The sequence below is a fragment of the Centruroides vittatus genome, unplaced genomic scaffold (assembly GCF_030686945.1).
Source record: "Centruroides vittatus isolate TY-2023 unplaced genomic scaffold, ASM3068694v2 contig_356, whole genome shotgun sequence".
Lineage (NCBI taxonomy): Eukaryota > Metazoa > Arthropoda > Arachnida > Scorpiones > Buthidae > Centruroides > Centruroides vittatus.
The window spans coordinates 197,940-223,462 of record NW_027122179.1 but is presented as its reverse complement, the minus strand read 5'-3'; the positions used below and the strand labels follow the sequence as shown (position 1 = coordinate 223,462).

General features: G+C 32.2%; 1 protein-coding gene across 1 annotated transcript in view; it reads left to right on the top strand.

Moving 5' to 3' along the window:
- The window catches only part of LOC136974780 (ionotropic receptor 21a-like), a 29,386-nt gene extending 4,116 nt beyond the window's left edge, over positions 1 to 25,270 (top strand). Inside the window, exons 3-10 of the mRNA XM_067269719.1 lie at positions 20,301 to 20,341; positions 20,415 to 20,512; positions 22,088 to 22,190; positions 23,681 to 23,839; positions 23,940 to 24,058; positions 24,375 to 24,654; positions 24,735 to 24,988; positions 25,075 to 25,270. Coding sequence (XP_067125820.1) covers positions 20,301 to 20,341; positions 20,415 to 20,512; positions 22,088 to 22,190; positions 23,681 to 23,839; positions 23,940 to 24,058; positions 24,375 to 24,654; positions 24,735 to 24,988; positions 25,075 to 25,270 — 1,250 coding nt within the window. The remainder of the gene's footprint in view (positions 1 to 20,300; positions 20,342 to 20,414; positions 20,513 to 22,087; positions 22,191 to 23,680; positions 23,840 to 23,939; positions 24,059 to 24,374; positions 24,655 to 24,734; positions 24,989 to 25,074) is intronic.
- Positions 25,271 to 25,523: the final 253 nt, after the last annotated feature.

Here is a 25,523-nt window from a genome sequence, read left to right as displayed (position 1 = left end):
ATAATTTCTTTGCATAATAATGTATTAACTTTATAAATGATATTTCTTACTTTCTTTGAGAAAGGCGTTATTAAAGCAGTCCAATTAAACACTTTCTCTGGCGCTTTCACCACAAATCCATAGTTGACAAATTTATATGGTGTTGTATATTCGACCACTTCTAAACGTTCGAATGACATCACACAAGGCAAGAAACTCATGTCTGCTTTCTAATTCAAACAACATTATATTATTGATATGTAAAATATATATCTGCACTAAACGTCATTTATATATAAAAAATTAATAGCGTTTCGTTTTGATTGTAGGCCATCATATTCTATAGAAAGTATCAGAAAAGATGATGACCAGAAATAAGAGAAATGATCAAAATAATAATTAAACAAAATAAAGAATAAGTATAAAAGTATTAAACATTCGTAACCATACGTGGTGTAATATATAAACGACATATTTTTGCCTACCAGTGGATGAAACGACGAAACACTGGTCGGATGCGTGTGATGTCAAACGCATCACGTGAAGCTTTTCATGTGTCAGTCGCATGTATAGCATATAAGGGATTATAATATAAATTTAGACAGCTACCTTATAGAAAGATTTACCTGGAAATATCGGCCATTTTCCTAGGGGTTAATGCTGTCCGGGAGATGTTTCTGAGGGTATCTGGCCCCTATTCAAGCGTTTCAGACGTAGAGAAAACCCGGTAAACTCCACATCGCCAGCCTATCCTGGCGAGAAGGTAACATACGACCGTTCAGGAACGACACCGCTTCACCACTTGTGGGCCATTTTCTATGGTAAACTTGTCCCTATTCCTATGATAGACACGTAATCCAGGAAAACATCACATGGTACTCTGTCAGACACGTACCAGTGACTTGTTTTCTAGTGAACTAGTGTTCAGTTCTTTCAGTCACTCAGCCGCTGCTGGTAGCCCGTCCAAAAAATTTGTAGCCAGAATCCGATTCCGTATTCTCCAAAATGATAGGCTGTGGCCATATCTGTCTCGGCTATTCTTCTGATATTTGGTCATTTTATTGCAATTTTGAGTTGACTTTGCACGCGTAAACATAATAGAATTTCCACACTGGTTACAATAATACCAAATAAACCAATGCATTTTTATAGTGTAATTAATAAACGATAGTACGAAATACACTGGAATTGTTATATTGTGTCGCCAGTTACCAGTTAAAATAAAGTTTAAACTCAATTTTATTTTAAACTTTATAAACTTTATTTTACGTGTGCCATCTATGGTCTAACATTTTTAAGATTCTTTACCTAATGATTCACCAACAATTCCAAATACTTGTTTAACGGAATTGAACACGAGATAGCTTCTTGGTGGGGACACTATTGTGACTATTCTTATATCAAATGAAATAAAATGTTTTTTTTTTTCATTTTAAGAAAATCCTTCAACTTGATTTCTTCATTTCTGAAGATATCAGCACGGCTGACCCATTTTAGCATGTTGCAAACAACAAACACCAACGTATTGTGCATACTGTTGCATAAGTTTTGACACATTTCATGTTATTCTATACTGTATTGTTGCACCGTTTGTCGCAGTAGCGGACATTTTTGTAACTATTTTTTTCATCTCAAATAAAATTATGTCATTACCAACGTGTGGTGTAGGACGCTACCCTGCTAATTTGTTTCCGAGTTATACCTTCCTGAATTGTGAACTTTAGACTGCAAAATACCGTACATATAAACAGTCGTATTTAAAGAAATGGCTGCTAATTGTCTGTACAAAAATAAGTTATTAAAGTAAATAATCAATATTATATTTTTAAAACATACATTGTCAGCGATTTGTCCAAGAATTCCGGTCCAATTTCCGTCTGCCATTTTCAGTCCAACAATCGGTTGAATCGGTCTTATCAGTTCATAACTTCAAACATGAAAAATATTGTACATATTTTAAATTAAAAATCAAAAATTTGAAGAGAAATGTTTAAATTTTAAATAATTTTTTTGAATAATTTTATTTATTTTTTATTATTTATTCCATGAAAATCAATAAACTTTGAAAATATGTGTTCTTTAAATCATGTGTAGTAAAAATTCACGTTGGATTAGTATTTGCTGGTAACAAAATTATTTTCTCTCCCTTTCCTTTTATATCAAAATTCTCATAGAATGAATTTATCTGAAATATTATTTAATTATTTATATCTCAATTAAATATTTGTGTATTATGTTTTTAAGTCTACAAAGCGATCAAATTTAGAGAGACTACTGGAGGAGTTTCAATCAAGTTTCGTATACAAAAGTGAACAGGTCCTCACTTGCCGCGTCATGCATTATTACATGTAGTTAAAATGTCCTATCAAGAAAATTGCATTCCCAACTCAGCAGTTAAATCATTTCGGACATTTCCAGATGTCTTATATGGCCGAAAATTATTTAAAACGTACGTTGTATGCAAATTACCTAAAGAGCAGCTCTATATTTTGCTGTAGTTGCTGAATACTGAAGTAAAGTTTTCCCCCATAGTGAAAAAATGCGTACATATATTATGACTGAGATGTTCCTAATAATTCTTTCTAGACAGTGCTATGAGTACCAACTCTGTAATTATGATCAGCCTGAAAGTTTAAACTTTGAAATATTTTATCACCATTAAGAGAATTTTCGATGCAGAATCCGCCTGGTGCTTGAATAGCTACATAATTCAATAATACTGTCATAGTTCTACAATAATATAATAATTTTTATATATTTAAATAATTTATTTAAAAACACAATAATAATGAACGAAATACAAAACTTAATTCATGGCAATTACCTTAATCCTGCAGTCTTTACAACTGTGCTGAAAAAGTCCAAATTTGCTCCTCCAATAATTCTATAATTTTTATTATATTTCATGTATAGATTATTCTAAAAAAAGTGAAGAAATTAAAATCAATTTTTCATTTTATTTGACATAAATAATAGAGCCAAAAAGTTATTGAACACTACTTTAATACCGGCGATTCTAATCAAGTTAGTTTGGTTATTTAATTCTGAAATTAACTTAAAACAATTATAAAATTGAATGTTTACGTAATTTAAATAATTATTATAAGTAAAATGTTAAATTATGGAATTAAAAACAGTTCCCAGTTAGTGATGCTTAAAACCATGACCAGTGAAAAATTTGTGTTCAATGTTTTCATTTGTTTAGAAACAGATGCACAGCAAAAATGAAGTAAAACAACTTATTGCAATTCTTTTATTTTTCGTATTTTTTAAGTTATTCCAACAGATGAATTAAAATGGTCAACGCTGTATATTATTACTTGAATATATCTAATGAAATAAATATTAAAGTTTTTATGTAACTAAGTATAAGAGAAATGTTATGAGGCTACGCAATCAATTTTCCTATAAGTATAAAAGCAAAATATGACAGAAATTTCAATTTTATGAACTGAATAAATATATATATCTAATAATATACAGGGTGAGCAATATATTTAAGACACTATATTTTATTTTTCTATTATGATGCCATCTATATATAAACATTAAGATTTCTATATGTAAAGCATCCTAGAAGAATTATAGTAATAATTACTTTATACAAAAACACTAAATATTCACAAACCATTCAATACATTTTTCGGTCATTCTATTGTACATCTATGGACTGCAGTAGAGTGACCAGAAGTCACTATGGCCATAAAGAAGAAATAAGTAAATATTGTAAACATTGAAAAATTTTCAACGGATAATTAAACACTAAATTTAGATTACAACTTTTATTTTGGTCAATGGTCTCATTATTAATTGTTTGTAATATTTTTGATAAGAGCTTTTTAAGTTTCTACACTCAGTATGCATGGAAATGTTGGGTGACCCGGAGATATCTTCATCTTACATTAATATAAAGTTTTTATTATATATTCAGTGTGGACTGTTTAACAGTGTAAACAATTTTTAAACTTGGAGAAACAATGAGGAGACTCACCAGTGGCTAACTGCATAAAATTGTCAGTCCTGAGTTTAAAAGTATTTATTCAAATTTTTCATAATAATTATTATGTACAGCACATCAATATTTTAAATTTTATCCAAATTGGTTTGTTGAACGTGGAAATATTAAGAGTCAAATCGGCATTTAACATTACACATTTGGCCCGAAATCATTCGGTTACTATTGTGCCAAATCACTAACAAGTACTTTTTTTTTTATAAAGAAGAGCACTTCATCTTTCCATATTTGTCATCATAAATGTTTTTCAAAATAACGTTTTTTAATTCGATTACATATATTTTAATTCTGTTAGATTACAGATATCCCTTCGATCCGTTACTCACTCGTACCATACAATATCATACCCATCGTACGTTGTGATTGAACCCACGATGCGTATGACTTAAATGCAAACGCCTCTCACTACCCTAAAAGATCTAGAATAAAGTAGTTGAGTGGTAATCAATGTGTCACGAAATGTCCAGAACAGACCCAGAAAGTTTCCTGTTGGTATTGACTGAACAGATTCGATTTCTGACTTCCAGCACTATATTGATGATCATCTAAGAAACTGTCCAATAAAAATGGGTCTCCTGAAAGGGGTTTTTTAAGAAATTAACCCTTATTTATACCTTGGAGTTTTTCACTTGTGAGATAAATGAAGTAAAAAGTTGATGAGACTCAAAAACTCGACCAGAGTTACTTTTTAAATAATGATAATACTTATTTTCATATAAATTAAATTGTCAAAATTATATAAAAGTTATATAAAAGATAGTTATAATGTAAAGTATGAAAATAATATAAAATAATACATAATCATTGATACCTTCGAAAAAGCAGTTTTCCATAACTTTACAGTAATATTATTGTTAAAACTAGAAATAAAGATGTTAAATTTATTAATTATTTTGTAAAATAATCATTAAATTTAACATCTCAATTTATATTAAAAATCTCTATATTTCGAATAAATCGTACCTTTTGATTGACTAAACACACCTTTGCCATAAAATATTAGTGAAGTTAACACAAAGAACTTAATAATCTCTCTATATTTATAATGATTCATAATGGAAGTACTAGTAAGTTCGACTAATCAGTATAGTCTGCTTACACAAGTAAGTGTAATTAAATTAAAATTATATAGAATATACTCTACAAGGATAATACCTCAAACTGCATACAATTTTATGCAGAAGTAAAGTAATGGCTATCATTTCTAAACTCATATAATTTCAGAATCTTTTATGTCTAGACATAAAAGATTCTGAAATTATATTTCTATTACATTTAGATCCATATAAAAGTAGTTCATTATACGTTATTACAAAGGATATATTTAGATGTTTCTATAACCTATTGTTGAGGTATTCAAAGGTTTTTGCGTGTTTGCACAAGAATTCAAATAACAGAAAACATTACAGATCTATAAATTGAAAACTTTTAAATTCTTCAGTTAAATCGTATGGACTTTTTGTCATGTTTCTTTCGCGTAATAAATTAGTTTTAAATCTGATATTTAGCACAAAATCAGTTATTTCTTCTACCTAATTTAAAGATAATTTTATTGTAAGCTGTTACGAAAAATTTTATACTTAAACATCATTTTTAAATTTTCAAATTGTTGTATGATAAGGAGCATTAAAAAATAATTGCGTGCGAAGTTTTACTTTGTTGTGCAGCAAGCAAATCGATGAAACCACTGAAAACTGGAAGTTGAAAGTTTATAGTTGAATGTGTTGAAAGGATGTTGAATCTGACGAATTTTTGATATTCAATTACAGTATCATTATTGTTGAAACTGGAAATAAAAATATTAAACTTAAGAAATATTGTTCAATATATATATTTAAAATCTCTATATTTCGAAGAAATTTTACGTTCTGATTTACTAAATACATATCTGCCATAAAATATTAGTAGAGATAACACAAATAACTTAATAATCTCTCTATACTTATAACGATTCATACTGGAAGAAGTGGGTGAGTAGACTGGACAGCACGTTAACACATGGAAGCATAATTAAATTAAAATTATATAAAATATTCCCTGTCAGAATAATACCTGAAATTGCACGCAATTACAGGCAGAAGTAAACTAATGGCTATTATTTTCGTTTTAGAATCCCTAAACAAAAGTATTTAGTCTGAAATTATATGCCCATTACATTTAGTTATATACAAAAGGTAGTTCAGTATACATCATTACAAAAGATTCATATTCAAGTGTGGGTTAATGTGAGCCTAGGTATACAAAATAACAGCGCTTCCAGTAACCTCGATGGCAAGTGTTTTTAGATAAGAAATGTAGATGGCGCTGATAGTAATGATGCCTTCGTATGCAAATATCCATCAAAAAATTCCGTTCAGGAAACATGAGGAATTATGTGAATTTCGAAGTTTGGTTACGATGTAGACGGATCATACACGTTGTTAATTTTTTTTTAAAAGTATCTGTGTTTTTTAAAGTTTGTACAATTTACTCGAAGTCTAAAGTTATCGAGGAGGAAAGTTTGTCAATGGTAATTAACATGTTAAACGTGTCCTTAATGTGTTTAATGCGTGTTAAATGTCATAAAAGTGTATTAAAGGTTTGATAACATTGTGTAAGTGAGGTAAAAATTTTGTAAAGAGTTTACATGTGATTCAAATGTGCGTTTAAAGTGTGTAAATGTGTGTTAAACGTCTTAAATTTGTCATAACGAAGGATACGTAATAGTGATTTCCGACCGAAAGACAACGTGAACGACACATGGAAGGCTAGGTGGCCGTGGATCGCAGGTGCCACCCTCTATGGAGACGCTGCCTATCGTAGGTGAAAAGACGAGAGATGTGAATCGTAAGAGTGCAGTTCTTAAGAGGAGTAAAATTTATGTACAATACAGGCAAATTTTGTTCGAACCACTGATGTATCGAATCTCGTAATTCACTTCGTCCATGCATCGATTGAATTTATAGGTAGTATGACGACTTTTTTATTTTTCGTTTCTGGTCCAAGAGTAGGAAAAGTAACCAAAAGCAGGGGGAAAAGTAAGTAGCAAATTTACGGTTTATAAATGTCTTAGTTTTAAAAAAGTTTAAATATAGGCGCGTTTAGGTTATTGTCGACGGTCGCCATCTTGTTTGCACATTTGCGTGGGCAAACAAGATGGCAACCGTAAGCGCCGCCATTTTGTATACCTAGGCTCACATTAACCCAAGTGGATTGATAATTTGTTGTTCAGATATTACAATGATTTTCGCGTGTTTGCATAGAAGTTCCAATAACAGATAACAAATCAAATATACAAGTTGACAGCTGTTGAAATTTTTAATTAAATTGTGTGAAATTTTTTGCATAATAAATATTATATAAAATCAATAGACATGTTATATAAGTCTTTATTATAGTATATGTTTTTCCAAATAAATTATAGTTTTATTTCTGATATTCGACAGATAATAAGTAATTTTTGTGTAATCTAAGAACAATTTTATATTGAGCTATGTTTTAGGATATATAATACTTAGAAATCATTTTCTAGTTTCAAAATTATCGTATAAAATAGAACACTAAAGAAATAATTGCGTTCGAATTTTTACTTTCTTTAACAATAGCTAAGTCCATGAAAAGTTTAAAACCTGCTACTTGCGTTATTGTACATAGTTTATACTGTAGTATTCTTCGTGACTGCTATCCCACGTATCGTGCATAACTGATATATTTTACTTCTATAGACCTATGAACAACTTGAATTAGGTTATTCTTCTCGTAGTAAATGTAAATTTTCTTAAAATAGAGCTTTTAGATTGTTTTAACTGTTAGAACATTACAGATTTGTGTTCTATATATATCAAAACTAACCACAGCAATTTTTAGACACCCTTGGTTGCCAACAATAAACAAATATATTTAATTGTTTAAGTCTTTATGTACATAAGTAAGACGAATCGACTCGACTAATAAGCTTATATCAAGAGAAAATTAAAACTTTACACATTAAAATACTCACATGTGTATGTTAAAGCAATCAAAAGTTAACACAATTATCATTTTCACCTGTGCACAAACAAGTAAAAACGAACTGTTTTTAAAATTTGGTTTAACGTCAGAGAGAAAATATATAATATAATAAGTGTCAATTAGTGTAAATCTATAAACACATGTAATAGATTTATTTTAATCCTTTTAATCGTAAATATTGCGTGTAAGAAGTGTTTCTTGATCTGGTCAGGCTTCATTTAATATAAACAAGTTACACTGTGATTAGATATATTAAACTTTATATATTTAGTTTTGGTGAATAAACTTTTCAAGCAGTTCAACTACAAAGGAAACAAATGAAACATCATATCCGGAAATTAGAAGTGCAAATACACTTTTCAATTCTTGCAGGTTTAATAGACAAACATCCGTTTCATCGTCACTTAAATTGTAACTGAATGGATCAACAAATTTCGCAATTCCAGCTTCAAACACTCGGGTTATTCTAAAAACTAATGCCAGATTTAACAATCAGAGGCCCCTGGGCACAAATATGGTGGGGCCTCCCTTTAAAAGTATGCAAATTTGATGATTTAGAAAATTCACACAAAATAATTTATTTTCAATTAGATTTCAACTAGGACGTTGTAAATTTCATTTAAAAATAAGGTTATTGTAAACATACATATATTTTATTGTGTAAAACTAATTATTTTAGTTCCACTAAAAATATGTGAAATTTTTCCCAATATTTTCCGATGTTTCATAGGTTTTTTTCCAGGTTTGGTTTTCTCTATTTGTTGCCTCGTGATTAGGACACAATAGGCTGTCGCGGTAATAGAAAAAACAAAATTATGTTTAAACATAATTTTGTTTGGCCCCTATTTTGTGGGGGCACTGGGCATCGGCTCCAAGTGCCCTTATGTAAATCCGACTGTTCTGAAAACCATACTTAATTAATTTACATATTTAAAAATGGGTAAAGTGTCTCACATTTTGTTAATATCATTTCGATATTCGAAGCCCTTTTTTAATCCGTAACTGGTAGAAAACGTGATCTTAATATCTTCGGATACAATAAAATTATTTCGTCCATATTTTACGACTAACTTCTTAAGCGTATATTCAGTTTCAAAATAAGCAAAACGTTCATTTAACACTTTCATCATACCTTCATCAAATGGAAAGTAATGTCTGTTTGATCTTATATGTTCACTTAACAATTTTCCGCTTCCATATTTTCATCCCTAAATAAAGTATAATTTTCATTCATATTTAATTTTTCAGATATGACGATCATGGAAGAGGCCGTTGGAGTATTACACCACCAAAAATTTGTCTTGTTATTATTTCTTTTCTCTTATCGTAGCCAATAAACTCTAATTAAGTTACTCCTCCTCTTGAATATGTCGTCATTCCGGAAGTTAGAACCATTTACAAACATAATGGAATAGTTTTCAGACATTTTATTGATGACCAGAGAAAAAAATAAATGATGGGTGCAATCTTACGTCCGCAAACACTTCCTACATGGTCAGACCGCAGCTCTCTACCTAGAGCAGGGGAGAAGTTATTGCATTATTCACACTATGTCTCTAATTACTTAGCTGGGAGAGTAGTTGATTGTTATCGTGAAGAGACACTGATTAGTCAGCTGTATGACTGACACGGCTTTGCTCTTATCTTTGTGTAATAATTAAATGTATTCAAAATATATATGAATTCATTTGATAACAATTTAAAGCCAATTAACAGCACGAACATCTTTCATAGACTTACTATAAGAAGGTGTAGTTTCCCAGGAATATTTATCGCTAGATAGTTTTAAAAACATATCTTCTTGCCTAAATATTGTCAAATTCGCTAATTTAATGTCTAAGTGCATTAAATTAGTTAATTAGAGCAAAAAATCGATTAAAAAAGCGAATTTACTGTAATTGTTTACATTTTACATGGAAGGTTGCAGGCGATTTTTTCCTTTCACAAGTGTGTGATTAGTTAAAGTAATGTCAACAAAGACAGCAGATACCGAATATAACCTTAGAAGAAGTTTTCCTTTGATTGTTTTCAGCTAACTGTGCAGTTAACTGCGATGATTTACTGTAGAACAGTAGAGGAATGTATTTTTCGAAATATTTATGGCCTAGGGGTGGTGACAAAACACTTAATGGCTTAAAAAAAGTCACTCGACCTACAGAAGAGCGAATCAAAGCAAAGATCGCTGGAAAACTCGAATATAACGCAAATTAATCGAATTATTTGATGAATTTTTTAAGTTACACTGATCGGTGCATTTCGCATTACCGATGAACGGAGAAGTCACGTGATAGACACGGATCGGTAGCTAACCGCATGGAAAAGGTTTAGTTATGTGAAAGGAAAACAGCCGATTTTACATTATAGTACTGAAAATCCAGAAACTAGTTGCTTCAGTTTACCGGCAGCATTTGAAACTGAGTTTGCGGCCCCATCTGTTATGATACTTTATTATTATAATTTTTTATATTTTTATTCATCTATCTCCTCAAAAAGATTAATTTTCAGGGTCGAGATAGGTTTTATAAAAACTGTAAATACTAATAACGTGTAAAATCGTCGTTAGTTCTGACCGCACTCAACATATGAGAGATAACAACCAATAACTCCACACCCTATCAATATTTAACCACCAAAATATAGCGGCATCGAACACCCTAAAAATATAGCTCCCTACAAAATATCATAAATATTTGAGAAAAAGCACAAGAGTTATTAACCTTCAAATACAATTGTTATACAAATAAGCAATGCTGTGTCTACCCGCCACAAACACATACACACACACATGATGTCCATACATACAAAAGGAGTCTCGATTTTTTTCATTTTCTGACGTTTTAAGATCCACAAGTACAGAAATTTTCATTAGAAAACATTCATTTTGTATGTCGTATGAATTTACATTATTTAGACAACACATTCTTGATTGAAATATATATTCAATTACTGGGAGAATAATTTAATTAATTATTTTTAATCCAGTAATAATTTAAATAATAAATCGAAACATATAAGAACTCTATTACGAAATATAAAAATTATTATTCTTACCGTTAGAAAAGGCAGCAACAGAGAAATGAGACAAGATTATCAGAGAGAGAATCAGAAAATTATTCATATCTCCTAACGAAAAGTCAGCACAATGGCACAGGAAAAATACTACAAATGATTTTTGCATGTTTTAATACTAGAAAACCTGAAAGAAAATCGAAACGTATCGAAAGAAAATCGTGACGTACCCTATTAAACCGCAATCAAAAACGCAAAAAACTGCATCTAAAATAGTATAATAGATGCCGAGTTATTCAAGGTAGCTCTTAATTCTTCCCTCTCCCCCACGGGGAAAATTTCGTGTGAGAGCTATATAATAGTAGGTAGGCCTGTATAAGAACACGCGTTTATTCGAATGCAACATTGTGTCAAAATTTCAATGCAATAAGTGAAGATCTTTCGGAGATTTAAGATTTTGAACAAACGAACACTTACATTTTTATTTATATAGATTTCATACTTTTAAACATTCTGTTATATTATATTATAGTATTTGATTTATATTGACAAAGGTTATCTTACGTAAGGGTTTATCACACCAGATTGGGTACTAATCTAACACATTTTAAAATTTTTTAAAATTGTGTACAGTAGAGGAATAAAGAATTTTTAGAATGCGTTAGATTGATCACTGGTGTGATAACCCTCTAAATAAGATAGCCTCAGTAGTTATATAAATCAAATACTACAATGTAACGAACACGAAAACAAAAACGAAATAAACAGTTTGGCTATATCAGCTTACCATTGTCACGTTTATTGCAATACTGAGATAGTATGAAATAAAACAGATTCAATGGTCGAGTGGACAGGAATTAAAGGTATATCTTATAAGTCTCAGATATTAAACTATTTTCTAATGTGAATTCTAAGAAATTGTAATCTGCCAACGAATAAAATTCCGGAAAAAATAACAAATATTTAAATTCGGCTCCCTGAAAAATCACTTAAAACATATTATGCGCTTGCCGGTAACCTTGTATTACGTACTTTTCTTTTTCGAATGCTGTAAAACCACTGGGCAAATTGGAAGAACAAAGTGTTCTGGAAGAGGGTTGAAACAGTTCGACCAAAAGTTGTTGTTAACTTTCTCCTGGAAGAAAGGATGGTCGACGACTACTAATTAATATTGATATACCATTTATATCTGAAAAATTATCTATATTAAACAGTTTGTGGTGGCCCCGCATTTGATCTAAGTAAACTTAATGTCCAAAAGTCTTTATATAAAACTTGTTTAAATAAAAAAACTTTGTAAAATGATGGAATAATTTCTTGTATATGAAAGTGTTTAAATTTCGCAATTACAGAAAAATTATTCTGGGGCAATTTAAAAAAATTGTAGATCTGTAAATTCTCAATGTCTGGGTGTTTAACTGTTTGTTGTTTCTTAATTTTAAGAAAGGAGTTAGATAGCTTTGTGAGACCGTCAGGGAAGTCGGAGGAAGTCGGACCGCTCCTTCTGGCAACAGGTCGTTGACCTACTCACTTGTCAAGCATGGCTGTTACGTTCTGTTACGCATTACGCGAGTGGAGGAGGTCAGTGGAGTCGACGATAACAATGTGGCCGACAGTCGAGTAAAAACACCATTTTATAACAAAACAAGATTTATTAAAATCGAAACGAATAAAACTACACTTCTACCCTCACATACGCGAAAAGGGGTATCGAGAGAGAGAGTTTACAAATATCTGTTCATACCTCTTGGCAAAATTCCGTAAGAGACGGATCCCAGTGAATTTTCTAGATTGGAATGGTCACTCGGAAGGGGCGATAGGTCACAATATATCTTCCTGATGGCTGAGGCGAGGCGGAGCGTCAATTATCTGAAGATGGCACTTCGAAACACAGGAGTTCGGACGTCGGAGCCGTGCACTTAGTTAAGGAGACGATTAGAAACTTCTCGAGGGGGAAGGAAGCGTCTTTTATTGCTTTTCGATAGGAAATTCGGTCACGTGATCGATAGCGGATTGCGATTAGGGTTATAGGTGTTCCCGGGATTCTATAACTAACTAATTTCCTAACTATAAATTATCGTGCAAGTTGAGCTACATGCTGCGAGGAAACAATGGCTTGTTGACGGTTAGTGGAAGCTTGTTGATGGTCAGGGGTCTCATATTTTTTTAGCTATGGTATTTTGTTGTCTAAGCTTTTATATAACAGAAGTGGAAATAATTTAGAATTTTGGGTTATTCGCTTTCCGATCACACAGCTTTAAGTCGACAAGACATGTAGAAGCAGGTGGCCAAGATTAACCATATAGCAACTTCCGATTTGAAATAGAAGTAACGTTACTTCGATTCAAAAGTTTCTCCCGAATATACATAGAAATGCTAAATTTCAAATAAATTCAAGGATTTCATAGATTAAATACATCTTTTCAATTGAAAATTAATTGAATTAATAGGTAGAACTTACTACTCTTTCTAAATTTATAATGAATCATCCTGTCAGAAGTGTTGACTAAACATTGAAGTCTTCTTGCATGTGTAAGTGTAATTACAGTGGAAACAATTACACGAAAAGGTAAAATAATAACTATTATTTTCTTTGACCATTAACGTAATTAACGAAGTATTTATTTTCCAATTATATTCCGTAATTATACATTATTACACTCATTTAAATTGACGTGTGTTCATAAATCTGTCAATTTTAATAACGAATCTTCGTGTAGCACAGTAGCTTCAATAACAGAAAACATTGCAGGAGATCGATAAAACTGTAACTTGAAGTCTTTAACTAAGCGGTAAACAATTCTTTTATAATAAGAAAATGTGCACTAAAATCAATAGCTATAGCTATATCAGAAAAAAGATTTTTCCACAAGAAAATCCTGTACTTGTAATTAATTTTGTAATTTTTAATGCAAATATAATCCGTTTTTATATTATTGTTTACTATATAACACTAATCGAATAATGAATTGCTAATTTATACATGGCTCACGAGTATCAATAAAACTATTGAAAAACAGTAGTTAGATATAGGTTATTGCCTAATTAAAAGACTAGACGATTTTAAAATGTAACTATTTTCTACACACAATATATCGTGGATAATTGTTTTTTGTATGTATAAGTATATATTGATTTTAAATCAAATTTATCCGCAATTAAAATTGTTTACTATGCAATTAAAATTTAAAATAGTTTTCAATTTATCGATTTTCTTTCAGGTTTTCTAATATTAAAACATTCAAAACTCATTCGTAATATCTTCCCTGTGCCATTGTGCTGACTTTTCGTTAGGAGATATGAATAATTTTCTGATTCTCTCTCTGATAATCTTGTCTCATTTCTCTGTTGCTGCCTTTTCTAACGGTAAGAATAATAATTTTTATATTTTGTAATAGAGTTCTTATATGTTTCGATTTATTATTTAAATTATTACTGGATGAAAAATAATTAATTAAATTATTCTCCCAGTAATTGAATATATATTTCAATCAAGAATGTGTTGTCTAAATAATGTAAATTCATACGACATAAAAAATGAATGTTTTCTAATGAAAATTTCTGTACTTGTGGATCTTAAAACGTCAGAAAACGAAAAAAATCGGGTCGTGTGTGTGTATGTGTTTGTGTATGTGTTTGTGGCGGGTAGACACAGCATTGTTTATTTGTATAATAATTGTATTTGAAGGTTAATAACTCTTGTGCGTTTTCTCAAATATTTATGATATTTTGTAGGGAGCTATATTTTTAGGGTGTTCGATGCCGCTATATTTTGGTGGTTAAATATTGATAGGGTGTGGAGTTATTGGTTGTTGTCTCTCATATGTTGAGTGCGGTCAGAACTAACGACGATTTTACACGTTATTAGTATTTACAGTTTTTATAAAACCTATCTCGACTCTGAAAATTAATCTTTTTGAGGAGATAGATGTGTAGAAATATAAAAAATTATAATAATAAAGTATCATAACAGATGGGGCCGCAAACTCAGTTTCAAATGCTGCCGGTAAACTGAAGCAACTAGTTTCTGGATTTTCAGTACTATAATGTAAAATCGGCTGTTTTCCTTTCACATAACTGAACCTTTTTCATGCGGTTAGCTACCGATCGGTGTCTATCACGTGACTTCTCCGTTCATCGGTAATGCGAAATGCACCGATCAGTGTAACTTAAAAAATTCATCAAATAATTCGATTAATTTGCGTTATATTCGAGTTTTCCAGCGATCTTTGCTTTGATTCGCTCTTCTGTAGGTCGAGTGACTTTTTTAAGCCATTAAGTGTTCTGTCACCACACCTAGGCCATAAATATTTCGGTAAATACATTCCTCTACTGTTCTACAGTAAATCTTCGCAGTTAACTGCACAGTTGGCTGAAAACAATCAAAGGGAAACTCCTTCTAAGGTTATATTCGGTATCTGCTGTCTTTGTTGACATTACTTTAACTAATTACACACTTGTGAAAGGAAAAAATTGCCGCAAAAAGCCCGCCTGCAACCTTTCAAGTAAAATGTAAACAATCACAGTAAATTCGCTTTTTATATCGATTTTTTGCTCTAATTAACTAATTTAATGCACTTAGACATTAAATTAGCGAATTTGACAATATTTAGGCAAGAAAATATGTTTTTAAAACTATCTAGCGATAAATATTCCTGAGAAACTACACCTTCTTATAGTAAGTCTATGAAAGATGTTCGTGCTGTTAATTGGCTTTAAAATTGTTATCAAATGAATTCATATATATTTTGAATACATTTAATTATTTTACAAAGATAAGAGCAAAGCCGTGTCAGTCATACAGCTGACTAATCGGTGTCGCTTCACGATAACAATCAACTACTCTCCCAGCTAAGTACAGGGTGATAATAATTAACCCGTACAAGATTTTGTATCGTAAATTTATTAAAGAAATGAAAATTAGCAAAACAACAGCATATAACAGTGACAATACTTTACGTATTAATCAGATATTCAGCCAGTTTCAAAGTGGACTCCTTTTGCTTTGATGCAGAGCCCCGAACGCGTTTTGAAATTCTCAGCGATGGGCCGCACTCTTCTGGAGACAGTTTGTCTCACTCCCAGCGCAAGGATTGCTTCAGCGACTCCAAACTTTCATGGCGCTTAGAACAGGCCCTGGCCTCCAAAATGGACCACACACTGTAGTCCATTGAGTTCAGATTCGGCGAGTACGGTGGCCATTCCGCAGACGAGATGAAATCGGGAAAATGAGCCTTGCACACTCCTGAGTCTTCTTTGCCCTGTGTGTCGGTGCCGAGTCCTGCTGAAACGTCCATTTCGCACTGCCAAAATGCTGCTGAGTCCACAGAAGTACCACAGCCTCGAGAATGTCACGGTGGTACATACCTTGATTGATTTTGGCCCCTTGATCGACGAAAACAAGGGGTGTCTTGCCGCTCGCACAAATTCCGCCCCAAACCATGACTGACATTGGATTTTGTGATGTTCGATGACGGCTGAGCGTCCAGGAGCCCCCACGGACCAGTTCCTGTCGTTTTGATGGTTGTACGGAGAAAAGCTTCTCGTCTGTGAAGAGAATGCACTCCCATTGTCGACCTGCTGCCCGACGCTTGAGTTAACGGGATCTTTGGAGTCTCACGCACTTGTTTTCATCGGTGAGGAGCTGAACCTTTTGGAACTTGTAGGGCTTGAGTACGAGTTCCTTTTTCGCCATTAACCGCACCGATTCGTGATTGATTCTGATCTCACGAGCAATTTTTCTCATGGAGACCTTCGCATGTCAGTCAACTCGCTTTGTGATGATCTTGCGGTTCCTAGACGTGTTGACAGTGCGCTTTCTTTCACGTCCGGGACGGTCACCATTGTGGCCAAGCTCCTTGAATCGCCGAACTGCATCTGAGACTGTCATTTTTGGAACACCGAGCAGACGAACAATTTCACATTGATGCTTTCCTTTCCGGAATAGCTCTAAAATTGCACAACATTTGTTCGACACCATTAAAAAAATAAAGAACTAACCCTTATTACATCGAAAGTACATTTACACGTGCAGGAAATCATGGAGAATTAAAGAATAGTATGTAAATTGGTGACAATAAAAAAGTTCAGGTGCAGCATTGCTACAAACTTTGTACGGGTTAATTATTGTCACCCTGTAATTAGAGACATAGTGTGAATAATGGCAATAACTTCTCCCCTGCTCTAGGTAGAGAGCTGCGGTTTGTTTTGTTTAAAAGAAGACGGATGTTTCATGTATAAATTTCAGCGATTCTATGTAAATTTATTTTTTTTCCTTTGTTAGTAAACTTAATATTATTTTAAATATCGATTAAAGTAAGAATTAAACAGTCGCAAACTGTAATATGTTTTTGATCAAACACAAAAAACAGATTTAATATAGCGCGATATTGAAGCGAAATATCGCGGTTTAAAAAATTACCCAAAAAACTCTAAAATGCGCCGCATAACGAATTTCACCTACTTACTTAATGCAAAAGGTTTTAAATGCAGCATGGAGTGGGTGAAACATATCTATCACATAGTTGATTATTTTCTTAATTATTTGTTTTCATTCGACTTGTTATTACTATACACTTATTCTCCAAGATATGTATACAGTATTGTAATTTCAATTTAATAAAAATTTTTATATACAATTTGAACTGAAAGACAGTGACTAGCAACAGATAACGATGAATCACGCCGTAAGAATTGGTTCATTCGACCGACTAAATAAAGACTTCTTAGACAAATATTTATATTACATTGAACTTTTATAAAATATACATTACTAGCGTAATATATCTAATTGTACAGAATTCCAAGAAAGTAAATAATAGCGATTATTTTATTTATCTAATAACTAATTAAGATAACAGAAAACAATACAGAACATAGATAAACTGATAATTGGAAATTTTTAATTAAATCTGATATTTATTAATATTATCTTTATACTCATTCTTCTGTTACCAATTTTTAAAATTAATTACAATCTGTTAGGAGAATTCATAACGCCCTTTCTTATTTAGCACCCGAAAAATATACGTCATTCCTCATCTTTCATTACGCTTCTATCAATATAAATTACTAATAGAAATGTGAAAATTTCAGTAAAAAGTTGCTTATTTTTCCGGGCAACATTTGGTGGAAATGAAAATGAACAAAAGCATGTGACACACAAACATACACGATAACATCATGTACAGAAAAAACACCCGATTTTTTGCTTTTCTCGAGTTTTTGCAAAGTGTCAGTGAAGATCCTTACGTAATCCGTTACGATCTTTGCGATGATCCGTCTCGAGTTGGTTCTTACGACTCGAGAATGTCCGTACGATGGTTCGAAGAAAGCTACACCTCCACACTCAGTCCAGTGAATATTTACAGTTTATTTACAAAACAAATATTTACAGGATGTACAAGTTTGACAACATTACATACACTATGCAACAAAGGTGTGGTATCTCAGGTACAGCTTGTCTATTAGGGACTATTAGACTCCGGAAAAACTCCAGTCTGTTCGCAAAGTTGGCTCAACCGCGTGGCCGTCCGGTCTCTACACTAACCCTTCTCAGAGGAATTCCTAAGAGGAGAAAACTCTCTCCACACCTCAAGGGCTTCCTAAGTGTCAGAGACTACCACGTATCCGGTCTCTCGCCCTTCTCCCCGTTCCTCTCGCCACCCTTACAATTTAAGGAGTTCAACGGCGACAACTTGCGACCAATCGGGTTCTTCTTTCCCCTGGGAGCTTTTAAAGACGTCCGCCCTATTTCCCGACGACGTAGCTTACGTTCGCGTCCGTCCCTTGTTTACATTTTTCCCCAAGCCGGCCGGCACGTGGCAAACACATTGACCCTTAAACGGAGACGCTACTCCTTTGATCTTTCCGGCCGTTTATGGCCCCAACGCCAGGTGGGTCCAATTATCTCGGTCGCGTGGCTTTTCTACTTAGGACGCTAAAAGCGACCTTTACAGTCTTGTGTATGTTTTATTACATTTTTGGATTTAAATGTTTTCTGTACATTATGTGTATGTATTATTAACTATGTCCAAGTATAAATTCACCTTGAAGAAATAAATAATGCCCGCCGTCCGGCCGGTATCCTAGAATGTGCTTTTAGGTACAAAAAGGTTGGGGACCCCTGTTCTAGGGAATCTCCCACTAACATTATTTTATTTTTTCGTTCCAACCCATATATTTCGCATAATCCGTTTTGTGTACGGTTCATCGTTTACATAGGCCATTCTTTCCTGTGGTTTCATCCTGTTGACTTGTGAAGTTACTTTTACCGCCTTTTGATGTCTGTGGTTAACACGTTGTCTTACTTCCTTGACCTTCTCGAAGATTCTGTTTTTGGTGTTGACAGATGTTGTTTTCTTTTATTCCATGCTGGCTTTATTGCTTCAATCGTCACCGGTTGTTAGGCATTGAATCGCGCCTCTGACCCTTGGAACAATCAACACCTTTACTTAGAGATAAAAAGAAAGTTTCTGGTTATGTAATTTCTGTGTGTGTTCAATTACTTTTCTAAGTTTTGGTTATCGATCTGCATCACTGTTCGAAATGCGCATTCGTTTCACCCTTGCAGATTCTGTTCAATAGTTTCATTTGTATTTATTATATAGTAGTTATGAAAACGTACGTGAAAATATTATTTGCATAATTAATAGCGTATCTAATGTATTGAATAGCGGAATTTAAGTTATTATATCACAGAATTTATTACGTCGAACATGAAAAGTAGACTAGAAAATTGTGATATATTGCAATAAAAGTTGACCTCTGGTTTTTACTGTCATTCGATTGATCAGTAGAGTGATAACTCTATTTTTTCGAAGTAGTTTTTACGACCATTAGTAACAAGTAATTACCATAACAACGTCTTAAAGATGCTATTTTAAAATTATCGACTACAACTTCGTCCTTACGAAATAGGTAAGAGTTTCGTTTAACTGTAATGCAGCTTTTTCACATAAATGCGATGTGGTTTGCTAACACTTCGAAGCATGACGAATAGAATAAAAATCATTTATACAGAAAACGAAGTTAGTCTTATCAAGTTTACTGATACTAGTTTTCTCGAGGATTTTTCATTTTATTAAGTTAAAAACTTCACAGAGAGAGGCTTGATAGTTTGTCTATTAAATACAGACATTAATATTTCAAATGATATTCCTCAAAACTGGATCGAACGAGCATTTTAATATTGCAAAAACGGATGCACGATGATAATGAAACGTCAAAATTTCTTTAAAATTTTTATTTATGTTACCTTTCAATTGTTTATTGCAATGTAATTTATCAGCGTTTTCATATTTTTCAGATTCATCGTTTTCGACAATATGGAATCTGACAGGAATTCAGGTAATGTGGACTCAATTATTAAATTTTTAATTGTTCTGTGACTCGTATTAAAGAAAGTTTTATTTGTTTTCAGATTCCATTTTTGATGAAACTCGATGATAAACAGGAACAAGTAATTTGGTGTATTGAGTATGATACATTCCAAATTGTTCAAAATAGACTCAATTTCAAGTAAGATTTTGAAAACTGCATAAAATTTTTATTTTGCTGTTCTCGATTCACTGCTTTTCACCGCTTTCAGCAGTCAAAGCACTGATGTTTTTATCTCTCCTGTTAACCCACTTTTTCATAAACAAGTACAAGTATTGCTAGTACATAACGGTTTCCCTCTAACACGTTTCGAAAATTTTGGAAATCCTTCCTACAGAATTTTACAACTTTTAAGCACAAACTCGTTTATTCGATATTTTTTAAAATTTAATTGTGTTATTTCAGTTTTGTTCACTGATATTAGAATATTAAAATTTTCAATTTTGTGCTTTTCATCAGATTTAATGAATACTGGTAGTTCAATTTTCTTTTCCTGTGTCCTAGATTCCCTAACAACCAGACATCAATGCTTTTAAATTTTAGCTTTTTGAGACAGGCGCTGTGTTTAGTTTTTATAGATTAACCTTCGTGTTTAGTAAAGTTTATTTAAATATTTTAAGTATGTGTTATTACATTTTTTAACTGTAGGTAAGTAATCATTCGTAAAAACGACAAACTAAATACAGAGAAATCCAGGTACTCGATCTGTTTACAACTCAAACAATTTGTATTCCAACAAACAGTCTGGAATAAAATCGCTCGGTCGTCGGTTGAACAAACGCGCCCGCTAGAATAAATTTTCGATTAATAACGTAAAAAAGGAAAATTCGTATGCAAAATAAAAATATGTTATTATTGATGCTGATATTTGTGAGTAAGATCAACATAGATCAACCTGATTAAGATCAACATAGCTCAGAGATTACAATAATTTGTAAATAGAAAACGGTGGCAACATGAAAGCATACAGGTGTCGTATGGTGTTAAAGCATATCAGTCCACAGTTGCTGCATGTGGTTCTGTAGTTCAGCCAAACTTCTAAGATGTGGAACTTGGCGTCCCAGGTAACTCCAGACATTTTCGATCGGTAATAAATTTGAAACCGAGCAAGCAAAGGTAATGTCGCAATATGGCGGAGTCAGGCCTGTCACACCCTTGATTTGTGTTGTAGAGCATTATTTAACCTGTTAAAAATGGTTCTCGGGAGCGCTGCCACGAGAGGCGACACGTCTAGCTGCAGAATGAATAATGTTGTAAAATGCATGAGTTATATAAAATTTGATTTTTGTTGTAATATTTCTTTTTCTCGTAAACTTCGGTTCAGTTAGCATTTTGCATGTTCCGTTCCTCCACATCCAAATCACGTTTCTATCATTTCTTGGCTCTGCCTCTAATTTTTTTATCCTGCAAGTTTATATTTCTTACACAACAAATACAGCACAAATAACAGAGAAAACAGAACAAAAAGATTAGTTTTCGCAAATTATATTCATGTTTACAAAAAGTGATTTATTAGTTTACCGATATAAAATCTAATAGAAAGCAGCGCTGCACAATTGCTTCACTATTTTGTTTGATTAATCGGAACCGCATGAATGTTCGAATGTGAGATACAAAAGAACAAGTTCAAGAGTTGAATACTCTCTGTAATTGTTCATCACTTTCATTTATGAAATATTGTAAACACTAACATAATTTCTTATTTTGATTTTGTAGATATAAAATTGTGAAACCGATTCCGAAAGTATTTCAAGGACAAAATAAGAATGGATCTTTAATTGGATTAGTCGGCCAACTAGCAACTAATGTATGTGCGCAAGTAATATTTTTTAATTAAAATAATGTTTTTGTATGGAATTTTTTGAAGTAAATATTTTTCTCTATTTGAAGTTATATTTATATAATTAAATATATTTTAAATATCTTATATTTTATTTTTAATTGTCTACTTAGAAGTAGAATATATTTCAAATATGTAAGATTGGTTGCTTTTCATTTTTTCAACCTGGCTGAACATGACGTTTTTGGTTTTCTTCACGTCTCAAAAACGCAAATAAAGACCAATTTCTCACATTTAACAACGAACAAGTAGGTCATATGATGGATTGCCTTATTCCACCAAATCATCCACTTTATTCACTCTTCCATTGTTAGGCTGCAGTTTTAGTGTTTGATAGTAAAGTTCAAATAGGGCTTTCCGATTTCCGGTCCGTCGAAAAGAACACCTTATGATTATTTGAACTAATTTTAAAACCGTTTATTTGACGACTATTTACAATGTAATACACAACGATATCCCTTGCGTGTTTCTAACTAGGCTAGACGTGTTTTCTCCGTTCCAACGGTCGCGTTGTCTTATATCCAAGTTCTGGATCCGTTGTTGGACCAATCCGGAGCTGAGCTGAGCTGAGCATTCTATCCCGTCTGCCTCGGATGGCATCGAGTAGTTCAACAGACCTTTTCCGGGTTTTTGGTCGAGTGAAAATTCGATTTATCGTGTAACCACTAGAAAACTTTTTGATATAGATGTTTCAGCATTTTATTGCATGAATATAAATGACATTAACATTATAAGTGCAGTGAAGATTCATCACAATTAATTTAATTATGGACCATTAGAATTTCTGGTAATGAAACAATAATAGAAATGAACGTGTAGTTTTGAATCCTTAGTACGTTACCTAATCTTTTCTGATTGGCTTACCTATTACGATTCTACATTACCTTAGAAATAATAAAATAATATACCCATCTATCACAATAGTAATACCTGCGGAGGACTTTCATAGCTCTGTTGGAATATTCATTGTTTAGAAATTAATGTTTTAAACTAATTAGTAGTTTACTTTGACAATTTATCTTTTCATTTTTCCGATAGCACAAAATGTTCTTTTTCACTCGAATCATTGTATATTTGCCTTTTATTTTAAGTTTCCCTCGTAGTTGGCGCAGCATGGACCATGAGGCCCTTGTGCTATTACACACCGATAAACCAACCAACTGTATTTATTTATAAAATATTTAATATTTTATATTAGGTTTTAAATGCTCATGATTCTAAATTAAGATACAGTAGAACTGATAGGGTAAGGCAAAGATAAGCGTGGGTAATCAGCCCTTCGAAAAATAGTCTACGACAATCCGTCTTCTATTTACATGTTACACGAAAAAAGCAGAAAATTATGTGTAGAGAGGCGATACTGGCGTTTGGTCATTTTATCACCTCGGCCACTGATGGAAAAGTGCAAATCAGTAAGAATTAAACTTAATTTTATAATTAGCAATTTAACATACAAAAAGTATTTACAGGAAGCCGATATGTCCGTCATACCCGTGTTCATTACGGCAGAACGTTATAGAAATATACATTTTTCATCTTATTTGAATTTCGAGAGCATAAAATTTGTAGTCAAAGCTCCGGAAAAAGAAGTCAATTGGAATTCTATTATCAAGCCCTTTACATACGAAGTATGTTACATAATTAATTCTGTTAATTTATATGTTGTATTATAAATTAATTTATAAAAAAACTGTTTAAACTAATTATGTTTCTATTTGTTATTTTTAGGTTTGGATCCTAATTATTTGTGTAATAATTATTTGTGGAATCGCCTTAAACCAAATATTGAAATATGATTATTATCGAGATGGAATTTCTGAACAAACGTTAAGAAAGCGCATACATTGGTATCTGTTTTCTACATTAGTCAACCAAGTTAAGTATATGAAATTTCATTTACTATTGTAGATCTTCAGGCAAAAACGTGCTCAGTATTATGTTGAACATCTAAATACATAGAGCAAATATGAATTCTAGATCCACCTCACGTACTTTCTCATAGACAGAACTATAAAGCTCTAATGTAATTAATCACCAGTATGTGTCGATTTTAAATACAGGACGTATTCGTCACTTTTGGGCAATGAAAAAAACGAGTTAAAATGTTTTTGCGCAAAACGTCTACTAATTAACTTATAAAAAGTTTAAACATAATTTATCTAGTCTCACTTCCAATAAAATTAAATTTTTAACACTGGATTTACTTGAAACAGGAGGAGAATTGAATAGTGTAAATCGATTGCCTTCTCGAATATTGATTGCAACGTGGCTGCTCTCACTCGTGGTACTGATTCCTAGCTACAGTGGCACATTGATGTCATTTCTAACAGCTCCAACCACAGAACCTATACCAAGAAATATACAAGAACTAGTTCAAATGGTTACAGATGGAACTTACTCGTGTGGTGTTCTAAAAGGGAGTGGCTTAACTCGCTATATTCTTGTAAATCAATACCGTTTTATAATAAAATTTACAAATACTTTAGTATTAAATACAATTAAATCATTTTTCTTTTTTAACAGAATTCGCAGTTTGGGGAAACAAAATTTCTCTCAGACTACATTAAAAAAAATAAAAATATTATGAGCAGTGAAGAAGGATTTGAAAGAACAAGAAGATCGAAATTTTCGTTTATTACTACCGAATATCATATTAGAAAAACGATGAAAAGTTACAAAGAAGAAAAATTTAAAATTTCTGAAGATTCATTCACAACGTTCATTAAGGCGTATGGATTAAGAAAAAATTTTGAATACAAGAATAAATTAGATGAAATGTTAGAATAAATATTTGTCATTTTATATTATTAAAGATGAATATAATTTCTAATTTATCAAAACTTGAATTAACTGTTTTTTTCAGAATTTCTCATATTTTTGATGCTGGCTTAACAACTCGCCAGGCGTCTTCTGTGAAAGAGAAAGAAGAAATCCCGGAAATTCATGCTTTAACTACACACGAAATGTTCGGCCCATTTGTGCTTCTTATCACCGGATATATTTTATCAATTGCTATCTTCATATTAGAGCACATTTGCAATAAAATATTGCAGAAATAATAGGAATATTTTAAAGTAGAACCGGTAATTTTATGGCTTACATTCGCCGAGTAGAAAAATTACGAAATACTGGTAGCTGGTCATGGCTTCGTATTTGACTAACGCAGAATTGGTCACGCAGAATTTTTCAAAATTTTTTTCAGGTGTCTGTCACCTAAATAGGGACAGATTTCACTGGAATGTCCTCCCGAGACAATTTATTCTTTCTAGATCACCTAAATAGTAGTCTAATTACATTGATGTTACAATTGTT